The sequence below is a fragment of the Psammomys obesus genome, unplaced genomic scaffold (genome assembly GCF_907164565.1).
Source record: "Psammomys obesus unplaced genomic scaffold, mPsaObe1.curated_primary_1811, whole genome shotgun sequence".
Lineage (NCBI taxonomy): Eukaryota > Metazoa > Chordata > Mammalia > Rodentia > Muridae > Psammomys > Psammomys obesus.
In genome coordinates this window covers 759698-786096 of record NW_026586662.1, presented here as the reverse complement: position 1 = coordinate 786096, position 26399 = coordinate 759698, and the positions used below count along the sequence as shown (strand labels likewise).

Here is a 26399-nt window from a genome sequence, read left to right as displayed (position 1 = left end):
GTATATACAGCTTATACACATACCATCAGATAATTACAATCTTGCCGTGAGAAAGTTAAAATCCTCAGTGAGCCTTCATTTGCTACTGTATGTACATTTTTCCATATTGCTTTTTAAACAAAAAAAAAAAAAAAAAAAAAAGGAAGATCCACTAGATTCAAACGAAGTTTAACTTAAAGGCTTCCTCACACCATATGTGCCGACACTTGAGAAGATGACAGAGTTAAGCTTCCTAGGGTCCTGGAGTCAAAGAAACTCTGCTGGCCCCCACTGCTAAGCAGGTGCACTCCTTCCACAGGAGGCAACATCTGCCGATCGGTCATGGTCCCGCTCGGCGAGGATCCCAAGAAACTTCCTTGGGAAGAGACAATTTTCTCAGGACTGGCAGCCAGTTTTGGGGATGTGGAGAAGTTATATCCATATAAGGCACAGGGACTGTGTAACCGGAAAGTGTTGTAGGAGCCCTGATGGGTCTGGTTGGCGGCAAAGGCGTTGCTGGACGGCGAGGGCATGATGTACTGGAGCTGCGGGGACATCCCTGAGATCTGCATGGATAGGCTGGTCTGCGGGCAGCTGAAGGTGTCCCCGTCGCTGCCACCCATGGACATGTTCACAGAGGGGCTGCTGCTCACACCCACATAGGAAGGAGTCCTGGGTGGGGCAAAGGTCTCGCTGCCCTGGTTGGTGAGCCTGTTGTAGGTCTCTGCCAGGGACGTGCTGTATCGGTTGAGGGCGAGGCCCGACCGGGCACAGGCGGAATAGTCGGCAGGAGCCAGAGTACACAGCTGGCTGGTGTTCGGCCCCAGATGGAAGGCAGGAGAGGAACAAGAGGAGCCGGACAGCAGGTGAGGGTGTGTGGCAGGAACCCCATTCCCGGGACCTTGGAGTAGAGTGGAAGAACTTGTGCTGCCTGTAAGAGAAGTTGGAACGTAAGGAATGACTCCTCCCGCCATCTTTTCCTTTAAATTTGGTAAATGTGCGGCATAGAAGGCTTGTTACAAAGTGGGGGATTGCGAAGGTGAAAAGGTTGCTTAGCTTTCGGTGACTTAATCTCATTGAACTCAGACTGTGTAACTTAAACAAACATGCATCTTCTCAGTGTTTTTAAGCCAAGGACTGGTAAGATGGCTGCCAGGGTGGAAATAAGCAACCAGGCCTGATTGAACCTGAGGTCAGTCCCTGGGACCCACAAGGTAGAAGAAGAAAGTGAACTCTCCAAAATTGTCCTCTGACCTATATAAATGTGCTGTCTCTCTCCCCCCCACACACATACACACAAAAGGCACATGCATGTATACACATGCTAATAGCAATAATAATTAATAACAAAATAATTAATTAAATGTGATGAAATTTTAGAGGAATATTTTTAAGCCAAATTATCTCCATACGTAACGAAGAAGTTCTGTTATACAGAAAACAGTAAGACACTATCTCATGGAATTTTTATGTTCTGTCTCATTTTGCTTTCTCATAATTTTCTTATTAGTAAAAACAAACACTACAGATGCCAAACTTACCAGAAATTTTATAAAATTAAACATCATCTCATTTTGCCTCTTGTCCTAACAGTGTAATAAGTTGCTCTTTTCTACCTGCGCTATTTCCTTTCTCTCAACAGCCTTCTCTATCTTACAGCACACTTCCTTACAGAGAAACTGTAACTGGAAAGAAAGCACACAACTGGTCCAGGGTGGCCCTCCTCACGAACAGCTGTAGCTTCTCACTGAAGCTTGTGGACATCGATGACTGTACCACTTGGGTTTCTTCTATGCTATCCCTTGTGCCTCAGAAATCTCAACCTCAACTAGAAAGCAGGTTGGCAAATCACAGGCAACAGAAGAGCGAAGTTCTAACAAATAAACAACATTATGAAACCCAGACGGCTGTTTAATCCTACGACCAATCAATAACAATGATGGAGGCCAACTCCCTTCTCTGGATTTGCTGGCAGATTGATGTTTGCAAACTTGACATAACTCAAGAGGAATGGAGAATTCCAAAGGGCTGGACAGGCTGTAAAACCTTCCTTGTTCTAACAATAGTATTTCATTCTGCTTCTTTAAATAATCTAAACGCCCAAAACAACCAACGATAATAATCTAAACCTGAGTGTGTGAAATTCTCCCTGGGAGCTGGCAGTATCCTGGTAGAGTTTGCCTCAATGGGTGCCTCAGGATTACTTCCTGAGTAGACCAGAATGAAGATGGTACCCTTCTCTACGGAGACGCAAGCCCTGGGCTTGTGAGAAATGGGCTCAAAATGGTCTAATCCAGTGTTCCTGATCTCATCACAAACCCAGTTCAGAAAACCCTATAAACAGGCAATATATGAGTGATAGGAACAGACACGGGCAACTTCTTGTGGAAGACAGCTGGTTTCAGAGACAGCACCCCATGACTCAATGAGAGAGGCAGGAGGAAGTAAGCATTATGAAATAAACAGCTAAAACAGACAAGATTTAACCTCTAACACCACAGGAAAGCCATCTTTTCCAGGCCTGTCTCCTGTCATGCAGAAAAGGAATGGGTCCCAGAGTAGTAGGATGTTGGTGATAAACTCAGCAACAGCGGCGTAAATAACAAAGCGTGCATTTCTTACACCTCAGCCTTTTCTCAGGCATCTAGCTGTATGCATGACCCAGGAGACTGAATTACCTTGCTTTGGAATTCCAGGAATATCTTCAAAGGTAAGAGTCCGTAGTGATGGTCTCCAGAATGCATATGACTCCACCAGGGCCTCCAAACCCATCCTAAATGGAAGGGTCAGGACAAATGGAGTCTTGTTAGGAATGGTTGGAGTTTTCACTAGTAATAAGCATTTGAGTGACCAGCATGGCATTGGCAATGTCCCATCCCTTCTACACTTAGTGGTATGTTAGGAGATTGCCACAGGCGAGGAGAAATGCTTTGCACAGGGATGCAGGAAGAGAGAGGAAACCTACCACCATGTCTGCCAACATTCTCAGGACCCCACAGCTAGCACATGGACCTAAGGAGCTCAGCCCACGCTGACTACCAGAGCTCTGCAGTGGTCTGGTTCACTCTCTCTCTCGTGGGAGTTTGCCTTCTGATAATGAAGGAACATCCTTATTTCAAAGTCTCTTTTCGAAAGGTCATCTCTGCCCATCACTCGTACCTCAGGAGCTAGTTCAGAGAAAGAACCACTCAATAAAAACCAACTTCAGCTCTGGGGCACAATCTCCATTACCAACAAGAGGAGGCCAGGAGGGGGCAGCACTGGCCTCCCACTCAGCTCTGTGCAGGAGGGTCGGGGCGATCTGTTCTCTCTACGGAGCTCTATACAGTCAGTAGGATTGCTGTAGGTTACTATACAGCTTCACCATCCATACTTAATGCATTGCTGGGGAAAGTGACAAACTTGGTTGCAGGCTGTCTGTATAACATCCGCGTATTTTAAAACAAAAGCAACAACCCTAAATGCAAGCACGAAATAACTTTCTACCATAAATGATTCAGTCTTCCTCCCCTCTTATATTTGGCTAAGGAATACAGTCCAGGATCTGGGGTTGAAACTTTCCCCTAATTAGTCCTTCTCAAGGCAGCCCGAGACTTCACTTCTCATCTTCAACCACTTCAACCCTTAGCAATTTGTTAAAAAGCTAACATGGTAGGGGCCAGGGCATATCTCAATGATTTAACCACTTTCCTAGTATATACAGAGCCTTGGGTTCATCCTCAGCCCTACAGAAACAGAAGACCCTTCCTCTGGGTCAAATGCTACCTGGACAATTGTTGTGACTGTTATATTTCTTACTATTTTCAACTCAGCTACGTCTCCTAGTACCCCCAAATCAAGAACTAAGAACTAAGGCTAGAGAAAACCACAACCCAGTTATATGACCTCCCCAACACAGCGAAAGCTGCTCAAAGAGCAGGAAAGATTTGTACAATTGCTGTCCGTTCTTCATCAAGGTTTTACACATCCTGTTGTCATGGGGTCACATGGGGATCCTACTCATCTCGTGAGTCTCAGGGGAGGACTCATGCGGGAAGACTTCTGTGAGACATCACCAGCTCAGATGCTGCCAAATGGAGGGAGAGCATCTCAGCCTGCTTTTCCTGGGCTATGTGGATGGGAGGAATGGAGTCTGACTTCTGACATAATCTTTGTGTCATAGAAAGACAGAGAGGACTGTTTTGGGTAAAGATACTAGCCTGGGATTGGAAGAACCAGACTGTGACAAGCCCCTCAGACTAACTGTGTGAGAGGACCTTCCTGGATTTCAGTTCCTGAGAAGTGATGATTGGGCTATGAAGCTATGAAGTCCTGTTATATCCTGCTATAATTCATCCAATTTTACCTGTTTTAAAATTATTTAATTAATTTTTCTAAATCAGACATCATACTTGTGGCCAAACTACAAGCCAAATCCCCATGACTATACCACTCAGTAATATTTTCTATATGGTGAAATATTCCTTTCTGGGCATGGGCCTGAGCTGTCTCAATGCTGGTTTACCTGTGGGTTGTATTTTATATTGGACTAATGAATGTTAGATATTGCTTTGATGATCTCCCTGTATTTAGCTCACAACAATATTGAATATTTGCTACTTTCAAGAGAAAAGTTATTTATCTTAAGGAACACCGGTACACACTTATTTAAAAAAAAAAAAAAAAAAAAAAACACCTACTTTTTATTCTCACACAGGTTAACTTTGATAAAGGTAATTTTTGGATAGTAAAAATGCCAGTGTAATTATGGATCCGTCTTATTAAAAGCAGAAGTTTGTAGAAATGCAGAAGTGTGTTTTGCTGACTTATTTGTGTTAGCCATGTAAACTGAGTTATGAAAGGTTACTGACCAGAGCAAATACATAGTCCTACGCTTAAAGTGATGGCTCGGCGAGGGCACATCCACTGGAGCATTCTCGTTGGAAGCTCTTGATATGTTGCCTGGGGCATCTACTTCACACTGCCAATTCCACAAAGGATTTCAGATATTTTGCAGGAAACAGTTATAAAATATTTATTAGTTGAATCTGGACTTTTGTTAAAAAGCCTTCATTTTCTCCAGTAATGGAGACTTTTCCCATCTAGTTAAAGGAAAGATGAAAGGCCCCTCCTGCAGGAGGGTAGCCAAGGCGATAATTTATACAAGGTGCCTTGGAACAATCTCCACATTTACCAGCGCCCTCATTTACGCTATCAAATGGCCGAGTTTATTTAGTAAAATGGTTATGTTTTTCCTGAAGTATTTAAGGGAAGAAATTTTTGTACCTTCCTGAGTAAAAATTTTTATAGGGTCAAACCTAAGGCCTAACTGCGGAATGGGGCTATTCTCAGCACATAAATTCACTCTCACATAGCAAATGCCTGCAGGAGGGCTCCCAGCGGCTGAAGCTACTGATTCCTGTAAAACTTGCTGCAGAGCTGTAAGTGGCCGGGGAAGGGCACTTTCTAATCAAACAGAATTGTTTTTATAAAACCTAAGCAATCACGCCTATGTTTATCTGTGTCCTGATCAACTTGTTTATTTCACGTATAAGAAAAATAAGAATAAAATGTTTGTCTTAAAAAGCAGTAAAAATGCACACAGCGGAACAGGGATAATAAAGGAAGATTGCGAAGTTTTTTCATAGACTTTCCTTTCTATTAATACGTGAAAAAATATTATGTCGCTCTGTGCACTCAAAGCTCTATACCTTCCATGAAGCCGTACATATAACATGGGTTCTTTTTGTTAAAAGGAAAATGATATACAAATTTGAAATGTTTAAAATTGAAATAATTTTTTTCACAATGTTAAGGTTTGATTTTTTTCATGAGAAAAGATAGAAACTCTATTTCACCAACCAGAAAGTTCTAAACCCGTGGTTCTCAATCTTCCTAATGAAGCGACCCTTTAACACAGTTCCACAGGCTGTGGTGGTCGCAACTGTAAAATGATTTCTGTTGCAACTTCAAAATTGTAATTTTGCCACTGTTTGAAGAGTAATGTAAATATCTGATATGTGACCCCTGTGAAAGGGTCATTTGACCCCCACGGGGTATCGACCCACAGGTTGAGAACCAGTGGTCCACGCAGACACAACACTGTCAAGACTGTCTCTAATAGGATAGTCACTTGGAGCTAATGAAAATTTTGCATTTTAACAAAATTCAGTGTTAAAATATAAGTCGTTATTTCTGTGCATTTATTTAAAACACACAGGTTTTATTAGGTTTTATTCAAAAGAAATAACACAAAGTACCATATTTGGAAAGCCTAAATATTTCCAAACAGTGAAACCCATGTTGGACCTAGCCTGTGGCCTCCTAACTGAACAATAGGCTCCGTGGTTTATTTTCACCCATGACACTGATTTATCTTAAATAACACAATTTAAATAACCAAATATTTTCATTATACTGGAATATCTAGAATTCTTCTTCAAAGTTTATCCTATGAACCTGTCATCTGGCTTCTTATTAAAGGTTCGCTTGTTGCTACTTTCTGTCCAAAATATATTTTAAGACTATTCATAAGTCATGGCCTTGCAAATGAACTTCTCTCCAGTGTCAGTGGCAATGATATCTTTCCCAGGCTAATCAGCAACCTGGACATGGCTTCTGGCATTTACTAGCAAAGCTTCACTGAGGCCCGCCTATGGGTCTAATGAGTTTTAATGCATTGTTTTTCTGCTGAGGAAAAAAATTAACTGAAGCCGATGCAAGACTCTAAAATGGTGTTCAGATATAACCTAAATCACGGGGTTCAACCAAGTATTTGCCAAGAGGAAAAAGTCACCTCGCAAGTTCCCTTCTGCCACAGGGAGACTAATTTTATCATTAGTCTATCATTTTAGGACTAATTAACCATATTTTTTTTTAATTCGGTTGTCAAAAACATTCCTGCAAAGCAAGATAACCAGGAGCATAACAAAACAATTGCCAGGCACAACTTTTCACCACAAAACATACCTACAAAGACATAAAGCAATTTCAATGGTGGAAATAAATTTGTTAATACCTGCAAACCTTCCCATAGAGGGAAGCACTTCAGAAGAAGCTCTCCTATTGGTCAGCCTTGTTGATCCTCCCACACTAATTGAGAGGTCACTATCTTCACTGCATCTTAATTGCCTTTTAGTGCTATAACTGTGTTGTTTAGGTGATGCCACTGTAGATGAGGCTGACACCTACTCTCTTTAGCAGCTGAGCACATTTTGAGACCTATCTGTTACCTATCTTGACACATAATCAGCTGGAAAACAATAGAAATCCAGACTATCATCCAATTGCCTTTCTTTCTAAAATTTCAAGTGAAATTGTTCCTTGATAATTGAGGATGTTCATTTCATGTAGACAAACCCAGTTCATACCAGTTTCAAAATGTTTCAGATTAACTTGGGAAGTGAATTAATAAAGAAGTTCAAATGCCTCTTATTGTAAGATGTTTCTAGGAGCACGCATATCAAAACCTCACCTAAAAAGAGCACTTAGAGATTATCACCTTCTATTTGCAAGCAATTATTTTAGAAAATGTAACACTGAACTATACTGGAATAGAAACATTATCAATAAATTTAGAAATCTGCAGCAAACAGACTGAATGATCTAGTCCTTGAAAAAAGTAATAGAGTGGAATGAATTAATTATTGTAGCTATTCTACCTGGTGCAAACACCGTAAAACACAACACAGAAAAAAATAAACAAGTGTGCAGCTGTCAGTAGATCCAAGACAAATTTGGAAACTGAAGAGCTGCGCTTCTTGGCAACATAAAATGGTATCATATTCCAGTTGGAAATCTGAATTAACAAGAGATTCTACCATACTCTCCAGAGAGAATCAATAGACAGAGTGTCATCACTAAGGGCATTCTAAGCCAAAAATGGAGGCAGAAAGGACAATTTCTTGGAATATGAAAGCCCATGAGCCATACAGACAGTTTTCTCCTCGGCACCTTCAGAAATAACAGGTAATCTCTATGCCAGCAGCATGCATCTTCACCCCAGGTTCACGCATAAATGTACATCTTAGGGCAGGTCAAATGACTACACTCTATACCTAAGTTGACTCCAAGACACAATAATTTGACCATCTTAAATTCTTCTCAGAAGCGATTCCAATGTTAGCTTGTTAAGCTAACCTTAAAGCTTAAAGGAGAATGGGGGAAAAACACATTGAAACTTCAAATATATTTGCTAGAACAAGGAGATTCCATTAGGAATTACCTGTTTCTCCCAGAGTCTCGGAAACCTTTGGCAAAGGGATTCCTGTCTATTTTAAGGCGAGTAATCTGCAGAGTAGGAAAAGAAATCACGTCAAATCTTATGTAAGCATTGAAGAACGTTACTTAAAAACTAAAAGAACTGTAGAACTACAAACAACCCAAAAACTAACAGACAGAGGGTTCTGTTGTGCTCCTCTCCCATGTGTTTTTACTATCCTGACAGCAGAAGTTAAAAGAAGATTTCAGAAGTCATTTAGAACAACTGCTGTGAAAGAGATAAGTCTTCACTCTGTTTCCATCGAAGAACATGGAGAAAGGTTTATTTTGTTTTGAGTATTACTGAAGAGGGAACCTGAATGGCCCCCTGCTGCTCTGTCCTATTTGAGAATCCTCTCAAGCTGCTCAGCTTATTCCAGCTGGGGGTGGAGGCTCATCCAGCAGCCTGAGCTTGTTTCCCTTCTTCAGAACTGGGAGTCCCCACACTTCCTGACCTAACCACCGCAGCATTTTCTTTGTCTCTCCCTTAACTTTTGCTTTATTCTTTCATCTATGCAGTACTAACTGGTCACAAAACTATAATAAACATCTGACCAGAGGTAGCTACGACCTAAAGGTTTCTAACAGAACAAAATCACATTCAAGTATCAGAAATAAATGCTAATTTAAAAAGACTTGATTTCAAGTAGTTTCAAGTCATTGACTCAAAACTGGCTTCTTGTCCACTCAGATCTCAAAGTTTAGGAGAAAGGAACTAACATCTTCACCATCTCCACGAATTTTGACTCATGCCATCCTAACCTTGACAGTTTAAATAACACTCTTCTGTTTTTTATTGGATCTGTCCTTTGCGCAGAGAAATTCAGAGCCTACTCCTTGTATTTTGTTTTCTAAATTTCTCAGATTAATGAAATCTGTGAAGCTAATGAACATGTTTGTGACTGTATTAGCCTGTTAAGGACTGGATGGGCCAGACAGCATTATGGAAAAGGAAGGCCTCTTTGAAATCTCCCTCTTTGACCTGTGCATGCTCTCAGCCCAGTCAGTCCTGCAATACAAAAGATACATGAGTTCCATAAGATGTTGTCTTGGTATGTGGCAAAAACTACATCATAAAGGATGTTGCAAAAGTTTGCTGATTAATTTATCATATACGCCATGAATTTATCATATACGCCACTGAACAGAATTTTTCACTACAGACTATATTAAAACTCAACTCTCGGTTCATTTATATAGTTTTTAAAATTAGCATTAAATAATTTAAGTATTTCAGATGCTAGCTTTGAGTACAGATTTATAAATTTTGAACATGGATTTACATATTAGTTTTGAGTATAGATTTATGTGTTAGCACCTTTCTAAACAAAAACATAACTAATTTTTATGTCTTTATTATCATCGTCATTTTAATACTAATATTATCAGACTTATGCACCATAGGTTGTGTATGCCAAACATAGTTTTGTGCAAACTCCCCACTTGATTATCATAGCAACTTATATGCAGTTTTATGTTTTTTTTAAAGCAAGACTTTAAAAGTTACATTCAATGGCTCAGGAATCCAGATTACAGAAATCACATTGGTATTAACAAGAAGAGTTCTTATAAATTTCTTAAATTCTTAAAAATGACAGTTCTGAAAAATTAAAAACTAAATGTGGTAGTGTTATCCATTTCCATTATAATTTGTGGACTCCTGACTGGTTTGTCGGTATTTGCTAAGCAGTGCCCGGCACCACAGTGTGCCAAAAGTTCATTGCCTTGCCGTCCAGGTAGCACAGAGCACAAGAGGAGGTCAGCAGGCACAGATAGATCAGGAGAAAAGATGGACTGAGGTTTGCTAAAACATACAAAAAAGCCTCTGCCATTTTTCTCCTCATGCACTAATTTTTCCTAAGGAGAAGAAACATTTTCTGTCCCTAATTATTTTAATCATATTAAGTGTCTCTAGACCTTCATAAGGTTACTATCACCTTTCTTCCTAAAAGCCTATATATATATCAGAGTGACATGGGAACATGAAAGTCTGGGACCACTTTGGCTGGAAAACAGAAGTGTTGAGCATGAGTGTTGAATCTCTCCTAAAGAGGAGCAAACAGGAGGGACCCACAGTTCCTATGAGCCACGACACAGCAGACTAAAGAGCGATGTTGCCACTGGAGATGTGTGCAAAAGCTAAGCAACCTCACACAGTGTGTGCCTGGCCAATGAACAAAAGTAAAAATTAGCGACTGTGACACAGACCACATCAGCTGCCAGTACAGAGCCAGATCTTACAAAACTGGCTGAATTTGCCTCCAATTCGATTCTCCCTTTCTGTTGATTTCTCTGGCATTATTTTTTTTTGGGGGGGGGGTTTAAATTAAAATAGAATCACATCATTTCCTCTCTCCCTTTTTTCCTTCCAGCCCCCCTTCACAAGTTGATAACTTTTTTCTTTCAATATTGTTACATGTGCAGGTATAAAATGTATGAGCGTATGTATGTGTGTGTGCCCTTCTGAGTCCATTTTTTTGTTGTTGTTGTTTGTGAGCATATGGTTTCAGAACTGATCATTCTGTATTAGAAAATGAGAAAGAGGGCTTGACACTCACTCTCTTGACTCATGTAAAACAACCTTCAAGAAACACAACCATTTATTTGCCCATATGGTTTTTGACTTCTGAAGCTACATAAAGCAGTATAGAAGTATCACTTCAGAATTGCTGATCTCTCAGACTATAAGGCATAACTCTACCATGCATAACAGTGTGAATCACAGTTAAAAGAAAAAAATAAAGCCCTTTAAAGTGGATACAAAAGGAATGTACAGGATAAATCCTTCTGAAATATCTCTTAGAATTAATGGGCTGTAGTTTTAAAACCAAACCTCATGTTCTAAGAGCCAACTAGCTTTTCATGCTTTACATGACTATTTTCTAGGCAACCTACATGCTTTCTTATTTTAATTATGACAATATGATTCAATATCTCAGGATGGAAAGTAAAACTACACTGCCAGTTGCAAGATAGGCGTTCAGCTGACGTCATCACTACAGGAGCCCTGCTTGGGAATCTGTGGACTGGGAGTTGTCAGGGTGTGCACACACCCATACGGCAGGTGTCAGGTATAGCAAAAGTTTTAGGGTGCATTCTGGCATTTGAATACAATGGTAAGGAAAGCTGACTTTCTCTTCACACCAGAGGAGTCTAGCAAAAGGGCCATTGAAAACAATACCTGCTGATTCTGATAGGCAGTGACAGTCGTGAAAACGGTTTCTGGGAAGGAGAATGCCTTCACTCCCTCTCCTGAAGGAACAGGCTTGATAGGGGACAGATCGTCCCCACAGTCCTTACGAATGACGTGCACGCGCGGTTGGTATTTGTGCATAGAATGAAGAATAATCTAGATCAAGGGAAGAAAGCCACATTAAACAGGAATCACCTTGCAATTTGACAGCCTGAACAAATAGGTGATGTGGAAAATAAACTCTTGCAGAGTTACATTTCTGAAGATGAAGGAAGTTAATTTAACAAAATACAGCAAAGCTGCATGGAAGAAATGGGATGCCAACCGTAACACTTACATGAAAATACAAAGCACTTTAATTAAACCCTCCATACAGCCACACGAAGTCAAGATCAAATCACTATTGCTTAAAATACAATAATACATTCATAAAGATTTTGTCTATAATGAGCTGAATAAAACCAGGGTCAACACCGACTACGCTAAAACTGAGATTGAAATCACCATTTACATTGCAGCAAATCCATCCCCTAAAAGATACACACGAGATTTTGAACTCCAAGGGGTGTTTTCTTTGGTCGGTAATTGTGTACACCCACCAAGAACACCTTGTTGTCTCCTCTATTTGTTCTGCACGATCTCTGGTTTATCAGATTATCAGTCACTAATGCTGTTTAGACAAATTTCAGTCATGTAATCAAATGCTTGTTTTTAATCTCAAAATGATAACAGTCTACCTAATTGTCTATATATATTTTTTGGCTTATTAAAACAGAGTACAGTGGGCTCATACAGAGATATGAACAGTGATCACCTCTGATGATGAGAACACAGGTAGGTAGGGGTGTGTGTTTGTGTGTGTGTGTGTGTGTATGTGTATTCGCATGCACACACACATATTTGACTTTTTATGTGGTAATATTTTTATGAACAGCAGGGGTTTTTTGGTTTTTTTTTTTTTTTTTTTTTACTGGTTTCTTGGATTCTGTATTCATAAGTGACTTTACCTAAAGAGTGTGTATCTTTTCTAAACTCTAACCCTTAAATTCAAGGTTTTGGTTATTATGAATCTAGAAGGAAAATACCTAAGTGGAAGTCATGGGAAGCATGGTGCTTGATGTGCTTCCTGCAGACTCAGACAGTTTAAGAAGCCAACCAGAGCCTTTGGTCAGCTCAAACACAAACAGCCCTGTACTCAGAGAATGTGTCTGCTGTCCTAAGACCACGCCTTTACTCTTGGGACAGCCAACACTCCAGTCAGGGGGCCTGTTTTTGTTTTGTTTTGTTTTGTTTTTTTCCCCTGAGGTTTTCTTTGTGTCAATGAAAGAAACACTTGGGAAGTAGATCTAAAGATCTTGTCAACCAGATGTGCCTCTGAGGGAGACGGCATGAATACAAGAAAATGCAAAAGGGGCAGCCAGCAGTCCTCATCATCACCTGGGGGAACACAGACAGCAATCAGCTGCTTCTTTCTAGAACTAAGAAAAGGACAGAATGTGAATGAACTGTAGGTGTCTTTGACCAGAAAACTTTTAAATAAACACAATTACAAAGTACAGCAGTAAACCATGTGCTGCCTGTACCAAAGATATGTACTATTTTTTAAACAGTTTTTGTTGGCTTTGAGTAGATGTGTAAACTCCCAACATGTGAAAGGTATGCCTTGCTGTAAATCAGGATAAAAGAACACAGAAATGAAATTTTATTTGAAGAGTCTAACCATTAGCATAGTTGTGTGTGTGTGTGTGTGTGTGTGTGTGTGTGTGTGTGTGTGTGTATTTCAAGACAAGGTTTTTCTCTGTGTGGCTCTGGCTGGCCTGGAACTCACTCTGTAGACCAGAGATCTGCCTGCTTTTGCCTCCCATGTGCTGGGATTTAAGGCCTGTGCCACCACTGCCAAGCCAATAACCATTTTCAGTGGCTGAGGAATGTCTTTTGCTCATTCCCTTATTGCTAGATTATGTCCGCTAGTTCTAGTTTTAAAAGATGAAATCTAAGCTTCTATCTATCCTTGGTGAAGTTTATATCCTTGCAGAGCTTTTGTTGTTGTTGGTTGGTTGGTTGATTTTATTTTCTGAGCTATTCTGGGGGAGAAGAGCAGCTGAGGTAGAAGCTGAGCTTTATTCTCTATAGGAACATGCTTGTTTAAGATTTAGGGTTCTGCATGACATTTCTAAACCTCGGTGGATTTTTTTTTTTAATGGTAGGTTCTACAAAACTTAGAGACATTTGAGTCCTCAGAGCTCCCTAGGCCCAGGGCTGGTTTCCCTTCTTGTCTACATGCCTTCCTTATGAATTTACACTAAGAGGACAGGCACAGTCCCTGGGCCAGGCCCAGTACAGGAAACACAAGAATGTTTTTGAGCCTGAGGATGCAGTTAATTAAGCCCCAGCCTGTTTCTGTTTCCACCTGCAAACCTGCCCTAGTCTTTTCCCCATGATTTATTATTGCAATAGCACACTCTTTCAATGTTAACGTAGAATAGAAAATGGTCACTTTTATTGTAATAACTTTAATGTCAACTCAACTTTTCTCTCCTTTATTTAACTAACTTTCTCTTTAGAAAACTGTCCTGCAATAGGTATCTTCCAGCATTGAAAGCTTGAAGAAAAACTCTTCCTCTTCTCCAGGCTAAGAATCAAAATGTCTGGAACTGGAGAGACGGCTTGATGGTTAAGGGCATTGGTTGCTCTTCCAGAGGACCGGCCTTCAATTCCCAGCACACACATGGAGGCTCACAACTGTCTATAACTCCAGTTTTAGGGGATCTGACACCTTCACACAGATGTACATGTAGGCAAAATACCAATGCACATGAAGTAAATACATTTAAGTTTTTAAAAATAATCAAAATGTCAACAGCACACAAATGGTGGCATCTATAAATTCCAAGAGAAAATTACCATCTCTTTAAAAGTGATTTCCAGATAGAAAAAAAAAAAAAAAAAGACAAGAAATTCCACATAAATAAGCAAAGAAGTGCACAGCCAATTTCAGAGTATTGCAATGAAGTACTTGGAGTGAAGGTAGCAAAAATTTCTTTTCTGTTTACAGTCCTGTTTTATGAAGACTCTGTTCTCTCAAGGACATTTCTCCATTCAGGTTTATTGATATTAAGCTTATTTGTTTGTATGCTTACCATATTTTAAAAAGTGAATTTGGGTGGAATGTACTAGAACAGGGTGCAAAAAAAAAAAAGACTAATAAATGCCTATGTTTGTCCAGTATGTGTTTGATAAAATAACGCATTTTAAATGTCTATAGAAACATAGCGTATCTCTGGAATTTTGAGAGAATGCTAAGCAAGGTCAGTTCTTCTTTACAATAGCATCGTTACTTGCTTCTTAGTGAACTATGAACTCTAGAGCTGGCAAGATGGCTCAGCAAGGAGGGTGCTCGCTGCCAAGTCTGACCACCCGAGAGCCACAGGGGGGAAAGAGAGAGTTGACTTTTGCTAAGTGGACTCGGAAATCTAGACGTGTGCAATGGCATTCAGGGGCCCACAACCTCCCATGCCCACTAAACAAATAAACATAAGAAACTGTCCCATTTGTAATACTAGTATGCCCACAACATTTCCCCTACTTAGTAGGGCATGTGGCACCACTGGCCTTTTTTTAAAAAAAAAGAGAGACTGTAATTATAACTCAAAATAATCACGCCTTATATGTACTTTCTATACTCTCTGTTCTGTTTAGACAGGATCTGGGCAGGGGACTAACCATAATATTAGTAACGGCATACAGACCTATGTCCACAAACACAGAGTTCTCTTATTTGTAGTCTTATACATGCTATTTTACTTTAAAGACTAGACTGGAGGGATTGAGGATGTGGCTCAGCAGTAAAGCACTTCCCCTGGGCTTAAGCTCTAACACTGCTAATTAATTAATTAGTTAATTAATTAATTAGAAGATAGATTTGCATCAAAAGAAGCACACATATTTAGCTGAAAAGCTGAGCGTGTTTGAAATCTAGCAGATGGGGCTTCTAGTTTTACAACTTGATAGTAGAACTTGTCGATAACTGAAAACTTATTCTAAGGGACAAACTCTCAAGACTGTATTAGGTCAAGCAAAGGACTTAAAAGGACCAAATAGCAATGCCCGCCCCACGGCTGCTTTCTGCATGCGTTGTAACATTACCCTCACTTTAAATAGTGTTGAAACTTTATCAGTCGGTCACAGGCAAAGTAGGATTTGTTTCCCCTTGTGTGATACTGTGCTTCAGGTCCTCCTTAATTACACACTTTCAAGTTTGCCAGCTTCCTTGGGACTCTAATTCCAATACAATGAGGAAACAAGTCCTGGGTGAGTGGAACGGAGTTGTCAGGGATCATAGCTGTGGCGTCCTTCTCAGCCACTTCAACTTCCTTCCTCATGCAAGAGCTCAGCTGCCTCTCCTGCGCCATCTTGCTTCCCCATCTGATTTTTCAAGGAGGAGAAGTAGGAGTGCAGGCATATGTGTCACAAAATTGTCAGGAGTGGAGCCGCACAAGCCCACAAGCCCCTGACTATGGCTACCTGACAGGGCCCATTTCCAAAGCGTCCCCGGTGTTAAGGGTATGAAGCTTCTGCAGTTCAAGGTGTGCCATCAAGTGTCTTCTCTCTTTCAGAGAGATGCTCATGGAAATACTTTGCCGCAGAGGGCAGATTCCAGGAAAACAAGGAAACTTGGACGGGGTGAGAAACCGTTACCCAAGCACATGACCTCCTGCACGGGGGCAGCTCAGCAACCAGCCTTGGTTTGTACCAGAGCTAGCATAAGGCTGCCTAGAATCCCCAAGGATCAAACAGGACCTTCAAAGTTATCACAGCATTCAGGGATTAGTTGTGGCTCCGAGGGACACTGCTACTCTAAATCTTTCTTAGTTTTCTTTTCTGAACCGAGTCTAGTATTTGGGAAGCTAGTATTTGAGAAGTCACTTTGGGGAAAACGGATCATCTCGTGTGGTCACAAGTCTAGTCACAACCCACAGGACTTGGATTCCTGTGATCCCCTCATACAAAGTTGGTAAGGCTCCCGGGCCACAGAGCTTTCACAGCACAAAGCCGTGTGTGTGAACATCTTCAGCACAGTAAAATGCTGGAAGGGGGCTGATCGAAACATAGGAAAGGAATTTAGGAGATTAAACTCTGGTGTGTACAGTTTAATTAGTCAGAGGTGACAACGACTTCTTTTAGAATTGGTGGAATGCTGGAAAGCAAAAGGCCCTGAGGATCTCTGCTGAAGCCCCACCATGACAGCACTGCCTTCTTCGAGTCACAAAGTTCAAGCATATTCCCAGTTCCAAGTCTGGGCCCATCACATAGAGTGCACACAGCAGAGAATTTCCAGTACACCCAGACCTCTGGGAACAGACAGGGCAGCAATGTGCAGTCTCCCTTCTCACCCCATGGAGGCAAGAAACTCACAGAGCCAGTCTCTGCCCTCAGTGCCCTTGATCACATTTAGCAGTCTTAAAGAAGACGTTTTTCTAAATGAGTAATGTGAAAAAGCACGTCTTCCTGCCCTCTCCTCGTCAGTCAACTGGACACAAGCACTGCCACTAGAAAAGCCGTGCCCTCTCGATTTCACACAGTTCCCTCCTGCTCCCCACGCAAACCCTTTATATCCCCTGATTAAACAGTAACCCGTCACAACCTTACAAGAACATTTTCACCACTAGACAGAACTCTTCCTTAATTTTTTTTTTTGTGCTTTACTGCATTTATAAATTTTTCCAGTGGTGAGATTCTTTATTTAGTTCCACGTAGATTATCTTCAAGTTGGATCTTTTATGTTTTAAGCAAATATTGTGTGATTGTTAATTTTATCTGTTAACTTGGCTAGGACACAATAGCCACATTTTTGGCCAAATAGCAACAAAAAAATATTGCTGTGAAAGTATGGCTCAGAGATAAATACTTAATTAATAGACTCTGTGAAAGCAGACTAGTCTCTGTAGCAGTGAGTAGCAATCATCCAATCAGTTGAAGGTCCTAACAGAAAACAATGTAATGTCCCGGGAAGAAGAGAAAATTCTGATAACAAATTTCTTCAAATTCAAGTCATAATGTCAACTCCTCCTTGGTCTCCAAAAGATGGAGCTGACCAACTCCTCCCACAATCATATGAACCAGTATTCATAATTATTCTGTCTCTCTTTCCTGTCTCTACTCCTCTGTCTCTCTTTCCTCTCCCCTACTTGTTTTTTCTTCTCTGACTCCACTCTCTCTCACATACACATATATAACTATTTTCTCTATATGTATGTATTATACATAACATATATATATATATATATATATATTATATTTTCTGGGGAATGTTCTTTTAGATAAAAGCTGTTAAAATTAAAAATCTAAAATCATAGATTATTAAACCTACATATAAAATTTGTTATGGTACATACTATATATAAAGCCAGTAATTGGAACTAAAAGAATTAGAACTGTAAAGATTATTATAGGGATATGAATTCTATACCAGTATATGGCTTATGGCACAATTATCTGTTTAAAAATGTATTCTTAAACTGTAGAATTCAGAAAGTGCTGTACTTTAGGTTTTGAAAGAAAGCAACACCAAATGGCATTTAGTCTAAATTTCCTACTTAAAGGCAAAACCAAACCAAACCAAACAAAAACAAAAAAACCTAGGAGCTCCTCAAATGGATGTGCCAACAATTCAGTCAGACAGAGAAAACATATCTTTTCAGCACTGCAATCAAGTGAACAATAGTTGTTACAATTTGATTGCAAAACTGTAAAAATAAGGAGAAGGAAATGAAGTCATTTACACATCTACTAAAATACGTGAAGACACAAAATATCGTCTTTCTCTGATTCGGTTTTAAATCAGAAAGGTGACTACAGAAGCCCTATCGGGTGAAATCTTATTAGCTGTGCTTTAAAATGTAGACCCAGAATTTGCCAAGGCAGGGTAATATCCTGAGGTTCTCATCAGGGTGGAGTGATTAAGATCCTGTCTAATCACTAAACACCTGCACATCTCAGCACAAGCACTTTATTAAGGTAGAGCCTGTAGTTTTATTTTGAGTGGCTTGTTTACAAATGACTGTGTATCTTCTTTGGGAAATAAGGAAGCTGATATTTCCTTCCTCTACAATGTATTCTTCGAATGACAATTTCAAGTCTTCTTAATCAAAACTGTAACAACAGACACCTAACGGAATTAGAATCTGGTACTGTTAACTGAACAGAAATCAGCATTGCCCAGAGTTAATGAGTTATTGAAATTATAATGTAGAGCCCTGCCTAAAGTCAGCAAACTGTTAACAATGACTGTCTTTTTGGAATGGCTAGACTTGACCCACATATCGGGTTTCAGCAGTTTTAAGAGTAGAGGGAATTATAACATGCTTCGACACATTAGATGCCATTACAAAACAATTGGGAACCTGCAGATGGAAAACACAATTAGAGTAAGCCTGGGTCATTACTGCAGTGAGCCTCAGCTGGGAAAAGAACTGGATGCACGGAAGAGGACACAATAAATCATCCCTGTTACCAAACTTCCAAGTTCAAGTCTAATGATTAGCACCTCATGGGATTTCACATAAATGTTTTGGTTAAAGAAATAAAAGTCTCTGTCTTGGGTCCTTTCATTCCAATACAAAACCAGTGTCTGGCTTAAACTTTTTTGTTTCATGGGACACGTCAGCTACAGGCATGATCTCTGCTACAAATACAGCCCTGATTTGGCGCATACTGTTCACATACTGAGCAAACAGAAAAGAGTGACGCAGACCGCAGACCTAGCAGTTTCTAGGCAGGCACTGGGCTCTGCCTGGTGGCCCGTGCCAGAGAGGCTGTCACTTACATGGCCTTGGTCGTCCAGTTCATTGTTGGTAAGCTTCAGCTTGTCGAAGCTGATCACTTGTCTCATCCAAGTCTCCCCAGAGGCAGGTGAGTCCGGATGAATATACACTCGGGGTGGCACCGGGGAATCAGCATTACCTGCCACCATCCATTTAGAGCTGTGATACACATACCTACAAGGCAAAGGCGAGACTCACAATATGGACGGCCCATTTCTTGGGATTACTAGCTTAGACCAAGGGTACACCCTCTTCTAAAACTCCAAAATGAACTCATTTCTCCACCCACTCAAAAGAAACCTTTAAATAGACTTTCGAGCTTGTCCTGTGAGGCCTTGTGTAACTCAGAGTTAACGTCATATTGATGGCTTAGTGAAAATATACAGGCTGTCTCCTCCCCCAAAACGCCAAGGGTTGTGATGCTAATGCATTACACTAACAACAGGCATAATTTATATTCTGATATTTTTCATCTGAGTATTTAATCGATACAAACACACTATGAAGTTGTCAATCTCACCTCTCAGTAAACCTCAAAAATAATTCAGTGTCTTATTCTAAAGGTTTCTACTTCCTGAAAGATCACCTCTCTTTTCAGGCTCAGTACAGCCTGGTGGAATAAAAAAACAAGGGAAGTGAAAGAAAACTGCCACTTTTTTTTTTGGGAGAAAAAGCTTATCTTTTTAACATTTAGGATTGTTTCTCCCAATTCTTTAACATTGTAAGTAGAGGGTAAAATAATTCAGGCTAACTTAAGTTTTTGAGGAATCAAAAAATGTAGGCTATCATTAACCTTCCATGCTTTTCTTTATTGACTGTTGTAAGGAAATCACTTCAAACCGTTGGCAAATACTAATTTCCAACTACCGATACTCAGCATACAAAGCATATTTGTATAGCGCAGCCAATTAACGATACTTTCACAGTTAAGAGACACAATAGCCTGGTCTTCATTTTTTTTTAAATTACACGAGTAATTACACTCAGTGAGAAAAACATTTAAATAATTAAATTTCCAGGAATAAACAAAAATCTCAAAACTTAGCTGCGTATTCAGATTACTCTCTGTCAGTGTGAATGTAAACACTAGCAAACAGCATGTTGATGAAAAGAGGTTATGTAGTTAGAAGAATTGTCTCTTGCTCATGTGTTAAGATTCTGCACACAATTTATAGTGACAGTGTTCAGGTAGTGTCCGAAATACCTGTGCAGTAAACACACATCTTTTTAAAGCAGCACAAAACATTTTCATAAATCAATCTTTGGTGAACTTTGGCTCAGCTCTGGTTACACATTTCAGTGAGCTCAGTTTTGACCTCAGGATCCCTTGTAGATTTTAATTCCTTTCCTTGAAGCAACGTATTTAAGCAGAGCATTTAAATTAATTTTTAAAACTTTCCTTTAATTGGCATGCTATGCTTTAATAAATAAATTCCTATGAGCTTTTGTGACTATTAATTTTTCATGATGTTTTTAACTTGGACCGAATACCATTCCTTGACAGAAAAATAAGTCAAAAATAATTTCTGATACTGATGAAAAAGTTGAGAAATAGAATGGAAACTTCAGAGATTCATGAAAAAGAAAACTGTACTTCAGATAAGACTTGGGTTACTACCAAAATAAATAAAAATATTCTATCAAAACCTTGAAAAATTATGTGTATTAAATAGTTCAAAATCCAACAGGCTGTAAGAAAATAAATTGTATGTATGTATAAACATTCCCCATAAAGAATTCTAAATACCAAAGCTAAACATTTCTTAGAAAGCAATATAAGAAAGCAAATTTGTGTGTTTACAGTTTGATCTATTATTACATATATAAATTTTCATTGCTTTTGTGAGAGTATATATAAATCATGTAAAAGAAAAAAATCTAAAGTATATGGAGAAAAACTGGAGGAGAAACAGGATAGAAACTTGAAAAAGAAAAGAGTAAGAAATTCATTAAGATTTACACTATCTTCCTCAATACAAAACTCAAATTAGAATACGGGCTTTAAGTCATGTATATTTTTTGAATAAACTTAATGTCTTCTGCTGTATGCTAGTTAGTAGGTAAAGGTAGCAAAACTCCTAATGACTTAAGTAATTAGAGTACATAATACAACTTAAATAGAAAATACAACTAAAATTATTATATTTAGCATTTTTAATATATCATAAGCTCATGTACAAATTGAAATACTGATATTATTGACAATCAAAAACTTGTTTTACCAAAACAAGCACCCAATTTTTTTAAAAGTGGTAGAAACCAAATGATTTCAATTAGACATATCTTAAATGACAAAGAAAATTTTCAGAGATCCCTCTTCTGATCTCCCAAGCTCTCAAACTTCCTTTTAAACAGATTAGCATTTTAAACTCCAGGTTAACAAAAGGCGTTGTCATTGAAAATCACTTATTCTATTTGTTGCATAAATAAAAGCAAAGACAGTTTGAAAATAAAGAACATATATCTTTTCAGAGTTTACTTGGTGCCTAGGCAAAAGTATTCTGTTTCAAAGTCCAAATATTAGAAAAATAGAAATTTTTAAAGAATGTGTCCATTACCAACCTAAAAAAAACAAGCCAGGGATAGCAATTCATTATAAGTTTAGAGATGATTTAATGACACAATGAATTATGAGATTTTTTTTCTTTTTCTAACTTGTAAGCATCTTTTTCAAATGAAAGTCTAAAACATACATGATTTTTTAATATGCCAAGAAAAATTAACGTTAAGATAAAAAATAGGAAAAATATAGCATTACCTGTAACATGTAACTGCAAACTTTGCATTAAAAATTTTCCTCAAAATTCTAACTGAAAAGTTAACATTGACGATACATTTCACATGACAGTGCCAGGCTATCCCCTGCTCAAAGTCTGGATGACTGAAGACATCTCTTTATCTACCAAAAGCTAACCAAACGCTGAGTTTCCACATTTGCTAGGGGACAAGACACCAACTGAGCTGGTATAACCCATGGGTGTTAGAGCATGAATCTGCAAGTTCTACAGACTTTGGGAAACAGATCGTAGTGGCCTGGGTGAGCCTGGCACTAGCTGGCAGAGTCCTGGTGTTGCAATCACTCTGATACTGGCTGTCGTCCTACCTGTATCTTTTGTTGTCCACTGGCACAATATCCATGGCAATGTAATACTGCTGGTGCGGATCTAATCCGGAGATCTTCACTCTCATTGCTGGAAACATGCGCCTGTTTGTAATGGAAGGGAGGAAGAAGAAATAGGGCTTGAGTTTTGCTTTGCTCGTGATTAAGGAAAAAGACAGAATAAAGCCAAGAAAAGTCTGCAATCTCCATTTTTAATATAAACAAATTAATAGCATTCACTTTGCTAACATAGCTTTGGGTGTCAGAACATAGGATATATCCAAACTGTAGCTTTGAAAATGTGACTTGTTGCACTGTGCCCACATTTTCCGTGTTTACAGAAACATCAGTATAACCTAAATGTGAAAGGATATTTTTTTTTTACACAAAAGAAACTGCTCTTGAAACAAAATCAGCAAGCGTATTTACCTTACTACAAATAATGAAATACATCAAATGATGGAAACTTCAAATTGCTGAAAGTGATAAAATATATTATAATGTGAAATTTTAAAGGAGGTTATAAAAAACCCACAAGGAGCCAATGTGCCATGCTATAACCAAACAATATGTTCTTTATTGAGACAGGACTTCCTGTCTGCAGCCTGGTAAGGTAAAGTGCAAAAAGGCGCTCCAAATTTGAAAGGTATAGTAAAACTTCTTTATTGGAAGCAGAAACTAAACACAACGTATATTTATGAATTTCCTTCCCCCACCGAAACAAAAAAAAAAGTTTTCTTTTCTAACCACAATTATGGCTAATTAAAGCAAACGAAAATTCCATTTTCTCTTGACTTCCCAGATATGTGTATAGAAGGAGATGCTGAAGTCAAGTCGCATAATCCCTTTAAGGAGAGCACTGAAGCAGAGCACACAGCAAAACAACATAAGTTTCTCCCTTAAAAAAAGAAATAATAATAATAAAAAAACAACTTTCTTCTAATGATTTATGTCTAGGACCTTCCAAATAATCTCATTTTTGTTAATTTAACCTTATAGCACAAATTTATTTACCAATTTTTCTACGACAGTGCCATTAAAGACCCACTGCCAGGAAAAGTCCATAAGAATTAACTAAGCAGTTTAATATGCTGCCTGCTTTAGTGATCTTTCAGTGCACCTGTAAGATAAAGAGCAAAAGTCTTGAACTACATCCTTTATAAGACAACTGTTGCTTTGTGTTGTTGAAGACCGCATTTGGACGATTAATAAAAACTCCCCGAGAATGCAGAAGGTACCATATGGATTCAATAAAATATGTTTTTGTAATTTCTAATAAGTTTGGATACTTTTATGCTACCCAGGTTTTTACCATGTGTACTCCCTGAAAGAGTTGTGTGTGCTCTTTAAAGGACCCTTAAAAGGATCATATTATTCTTAGATTTCATTACACTAAATGAGCTGAAAACTTGAAAGTGCAAATTTCTCTCACCGGCCTCAAATTAAAATGATGTGGCCAACGAATCCATTTATTTGACTAAGGAACGATGCACAAATTACATAGTTAAAAAAAAAAAAAAAACTTCTTTCCAAACGGTTTTTGTACTCAGTGAATGTAAGGTAGTGGGGTGGATTTCGTGTGTGTGTGTGTGTGTGTGTGTGTGTGTGTGTGTGTGTGTGTGGTTTAAAAACCAGGGTAATGATTCTTATAGCAGTACATGATTAAGTATGATAGTAGTGATTTTTCATAGTAGCCTTATATCAGAGTTGCACAGTACACCACGGGCTTATGGTGCCAGGACCGACCTGGAAGTTTTGAATTTTAGAAAACTACATCAGAGCGTGCTAAAAACAAAATACAATTAAAATTAAAAATAATTAAGGCGGGAGGGATCGATGTATTACCTCGCTCAGGACTGATTAACTACAGCCTAAATAGGTGCATAGACCGAAATACACAAGACCTTCTCCCTGTAACTCTCGCGCTCTCCCTTACTCAAAGCTACAGCTAAGGCTGTATGTAGCATCCCTATTGACAACGATCTGTCTGACTTTTAACGCGACTGGGCCCGTGCCGCGCTCTTCATCGACGGCGCTTTCGGAAAGAAAGCGGTGAAGGTTTATAGAGGGAGCTACTACCGTCCCGGACCCGGTTGGGTGGGTTACAGCTGAAGCGGGAATGGGGTAGGGTGAGGCCAGGGTCCAAGGAGCACTCGGCGAGCGACGGCTTACCTGCCGGCTTTGGTGATGATCATCTCCGTGCCTATTTCGTGAAAGCGCTTCCAGAGCTCCGCTCCTTGCAGATCCACCCTCGGGGCCTGCGGCGCGGGCAGCGGGGTCCCGGGGCCGGCCAGGCCAGGGACCGGAGACCCCTTCGGGGATCCTCGAGGGGACGCCATCGGGGAGGCGCCCTGGGGGAAGCCGTCCTCACAGCTGCCTGGACAGCAGAGGGGAGAGACGGGGAGTCCGTGAGGGAGAGAGCCGGCCTTGGGGGACCACGGCAGGGCCGGGCCCTGGGACGCTCGGGGCTGCCTTGAGGCCTTGTGGGGTCCCACTGCGTCCCCATCTCCGAAAGCCAGAGCCGCGTTGTCCCTTCGCGCCCGGCCCGTGGCTGGTCCCCCGGCTCGCGCTCCGGAGTCCGAGCGCAAAGTCCCCGGGGGCGCTGATCCCGTCCCAGCCGCCGGGGTCTGCTCAGGTCATCCTTTCCTTCCCTCCGCCCCAGGCAGCCGGCTCGTCCCTCTCCGGGCCTGGCATCTCCTGGAAACCCTTCAAGACCCCGCTCCTGCCAGCCTTTCCCCTTCCGCCGGCTCTCCAGGCCGCGCGCGGGACGCGGCAGCTGCAAGAGGCCAGAGAGTCCGCCCTCGGGCGGCGCGGGGCCCAGGCGGAGAAGCGCGGGGCATCCCGGGGAAAAGAAGGGCGAGCGAGCCCGCCGCAGCCTCCCCGGGGAGCGTCTCCGGCCTCGGGGGCGCCCGAGGAGAAAAGCAGCAGCACCCCGGGGCTGCGAGCATCCCCATCCTCCCCATCCATCCTCCCTCAGACCCCCATCCCCCCCCACCCCCCGGGGAGGACGGGGAGAAGGGCCGACTCACCCGCCGCCCCGCGGGAGGCGCAGCTCCGCTCCGCGTCCGCGCAGTTTCCGGACGCCGCCCCGGCTGACGGCGGGGGAGCCGGGGGAGCCGGGGGAGCCGCGTCCTCGTCCGCCTCGGAGCTGCCCCGCTCGGCCGCGCTGCAGCCGGCGTCGTCCGCCGCCCCGGGCGCCTCTCCGGCGGCCAGCTTCCTGCGCTTCCTCTGGAGCTGCTGCTGCTTCTCGGCGCCGATGAGCGCCTCCACGGAGAAGGCGTGCGCCCGGAGGCTCAGCATGCTGCACGGCGAGCCCCTCCGCTTCTCCGCCATCCCCGCCGCCGCCCCGCGCCCGCCCGCCCCTCTCTCATATACCCGCGGCTGGGGCGCACGCACGCGCTCGCCCTCCCGGCCCCCCACGCCTCCCGAGATCTGCCCCCTTCCCCGCTGCGGGCAAAAGCAAATTTGCCGTTTCCTCTCTTCTCTCTCTCTCTCTCCCCCTCCCCCTCTCCCCCCCCCCCCCCCCCCCCCCCCCCCCCCCCGCCCCTCTCTGGATTGGGATCCGAGGGAGCAGGAGCGCGGGCCGCCAAGTTTCCTTCCCTGCCTGGAGCCCAAGGATGCACTTCTCTGCTCCCAACCCCTCCACCTCGTCCTCCTGCTGCTGCAAGATCTGCCTCGACTGATGGGCCGGAGAGGACTAACGCGGGTACAAAAAAAAAAAAAAAAAAGAAAAAAAGAAAAAACACTCCGCGGACACAAATTAGGGATTGTAATTGAAATTTGTTGCCTTGATCTGTCAGCACTTCCAGGCAGGAGAGCGGTGGGAAGAACTTGCTCATTAGTGTCAATAAAGCCGAGGGGAGGGGCGGAGCCTAGCGAGCTGTCCATCACCAGGGCGGCGCACCAATCGGAAGGCTCGGAGTCCGCGCAGCCCGCGCCCACTTCCTTACAAGGCCGGGAAACCTGGGTCGGGAAAGCGCCGCCAGCTGGTGCGTCTGTGCCAGCCTCTTTCGCTGACACCCACCACCCCGGTCCAGACCCCGGCTCCCAGGCTTTTCTCATCTGG

The 26399-nt window shown here is 41.4% G+C and overlaps 1 protein-coding gene across 1 annotated transcript; it reads right to left on the bottom strand.

Moving 5' to 3' along the window:
* Positions 1-185: 185 nt before the first annotated feature.
* Positions 186-25666, bottom strand: Tbx18 (T-box transcription factor 18). Its single transcript, XM_055602520.1, has 8 exons — positions 25363-25666; positions 24506-24710; positions 22337-22438; positions 19236-19407; positions 11399-11566; positions 8183-8247; positions 2658-2752; positions 186-910 (listed from the first exon to the last, which is right to left on the bottom strand). Exons 1-8 carry the CDS (start codon positions 25664-25666, stop codon positions 186-188), a joined length of 1836 nt encoding a protein of 611 aa, XP_055458495.1.
* Between the last annotated feature and the right edge of the window lie 733 nt (positions 25667-26399).

Excerpts from the sequence above, each read along its gene's own strand:
- Tbx18 (XM_055602520.1), bottom strand. The coding sequence starts at position 25,666 with ATGGCGGAGAAGCGGAGGGGCTCGCCGTGCAGCATGCTGAGCCTCCGG. Across the intron at positions 22,439-24,505 it reads ATCATCACCAAAGCCGGCAG|GCGCATGTTTCCAGCAATGA; the intron begins GTAAGCCGTCGC and ends CATTACAAACAG. Across the intron at positions 8,248-11,398 it reads CTGCCTATCAGAATCAGCAG|ATTACTCGCCTTAAAATAGA; the intron begins GTATTGTTTTCA and ends CCTACTCTGCAG.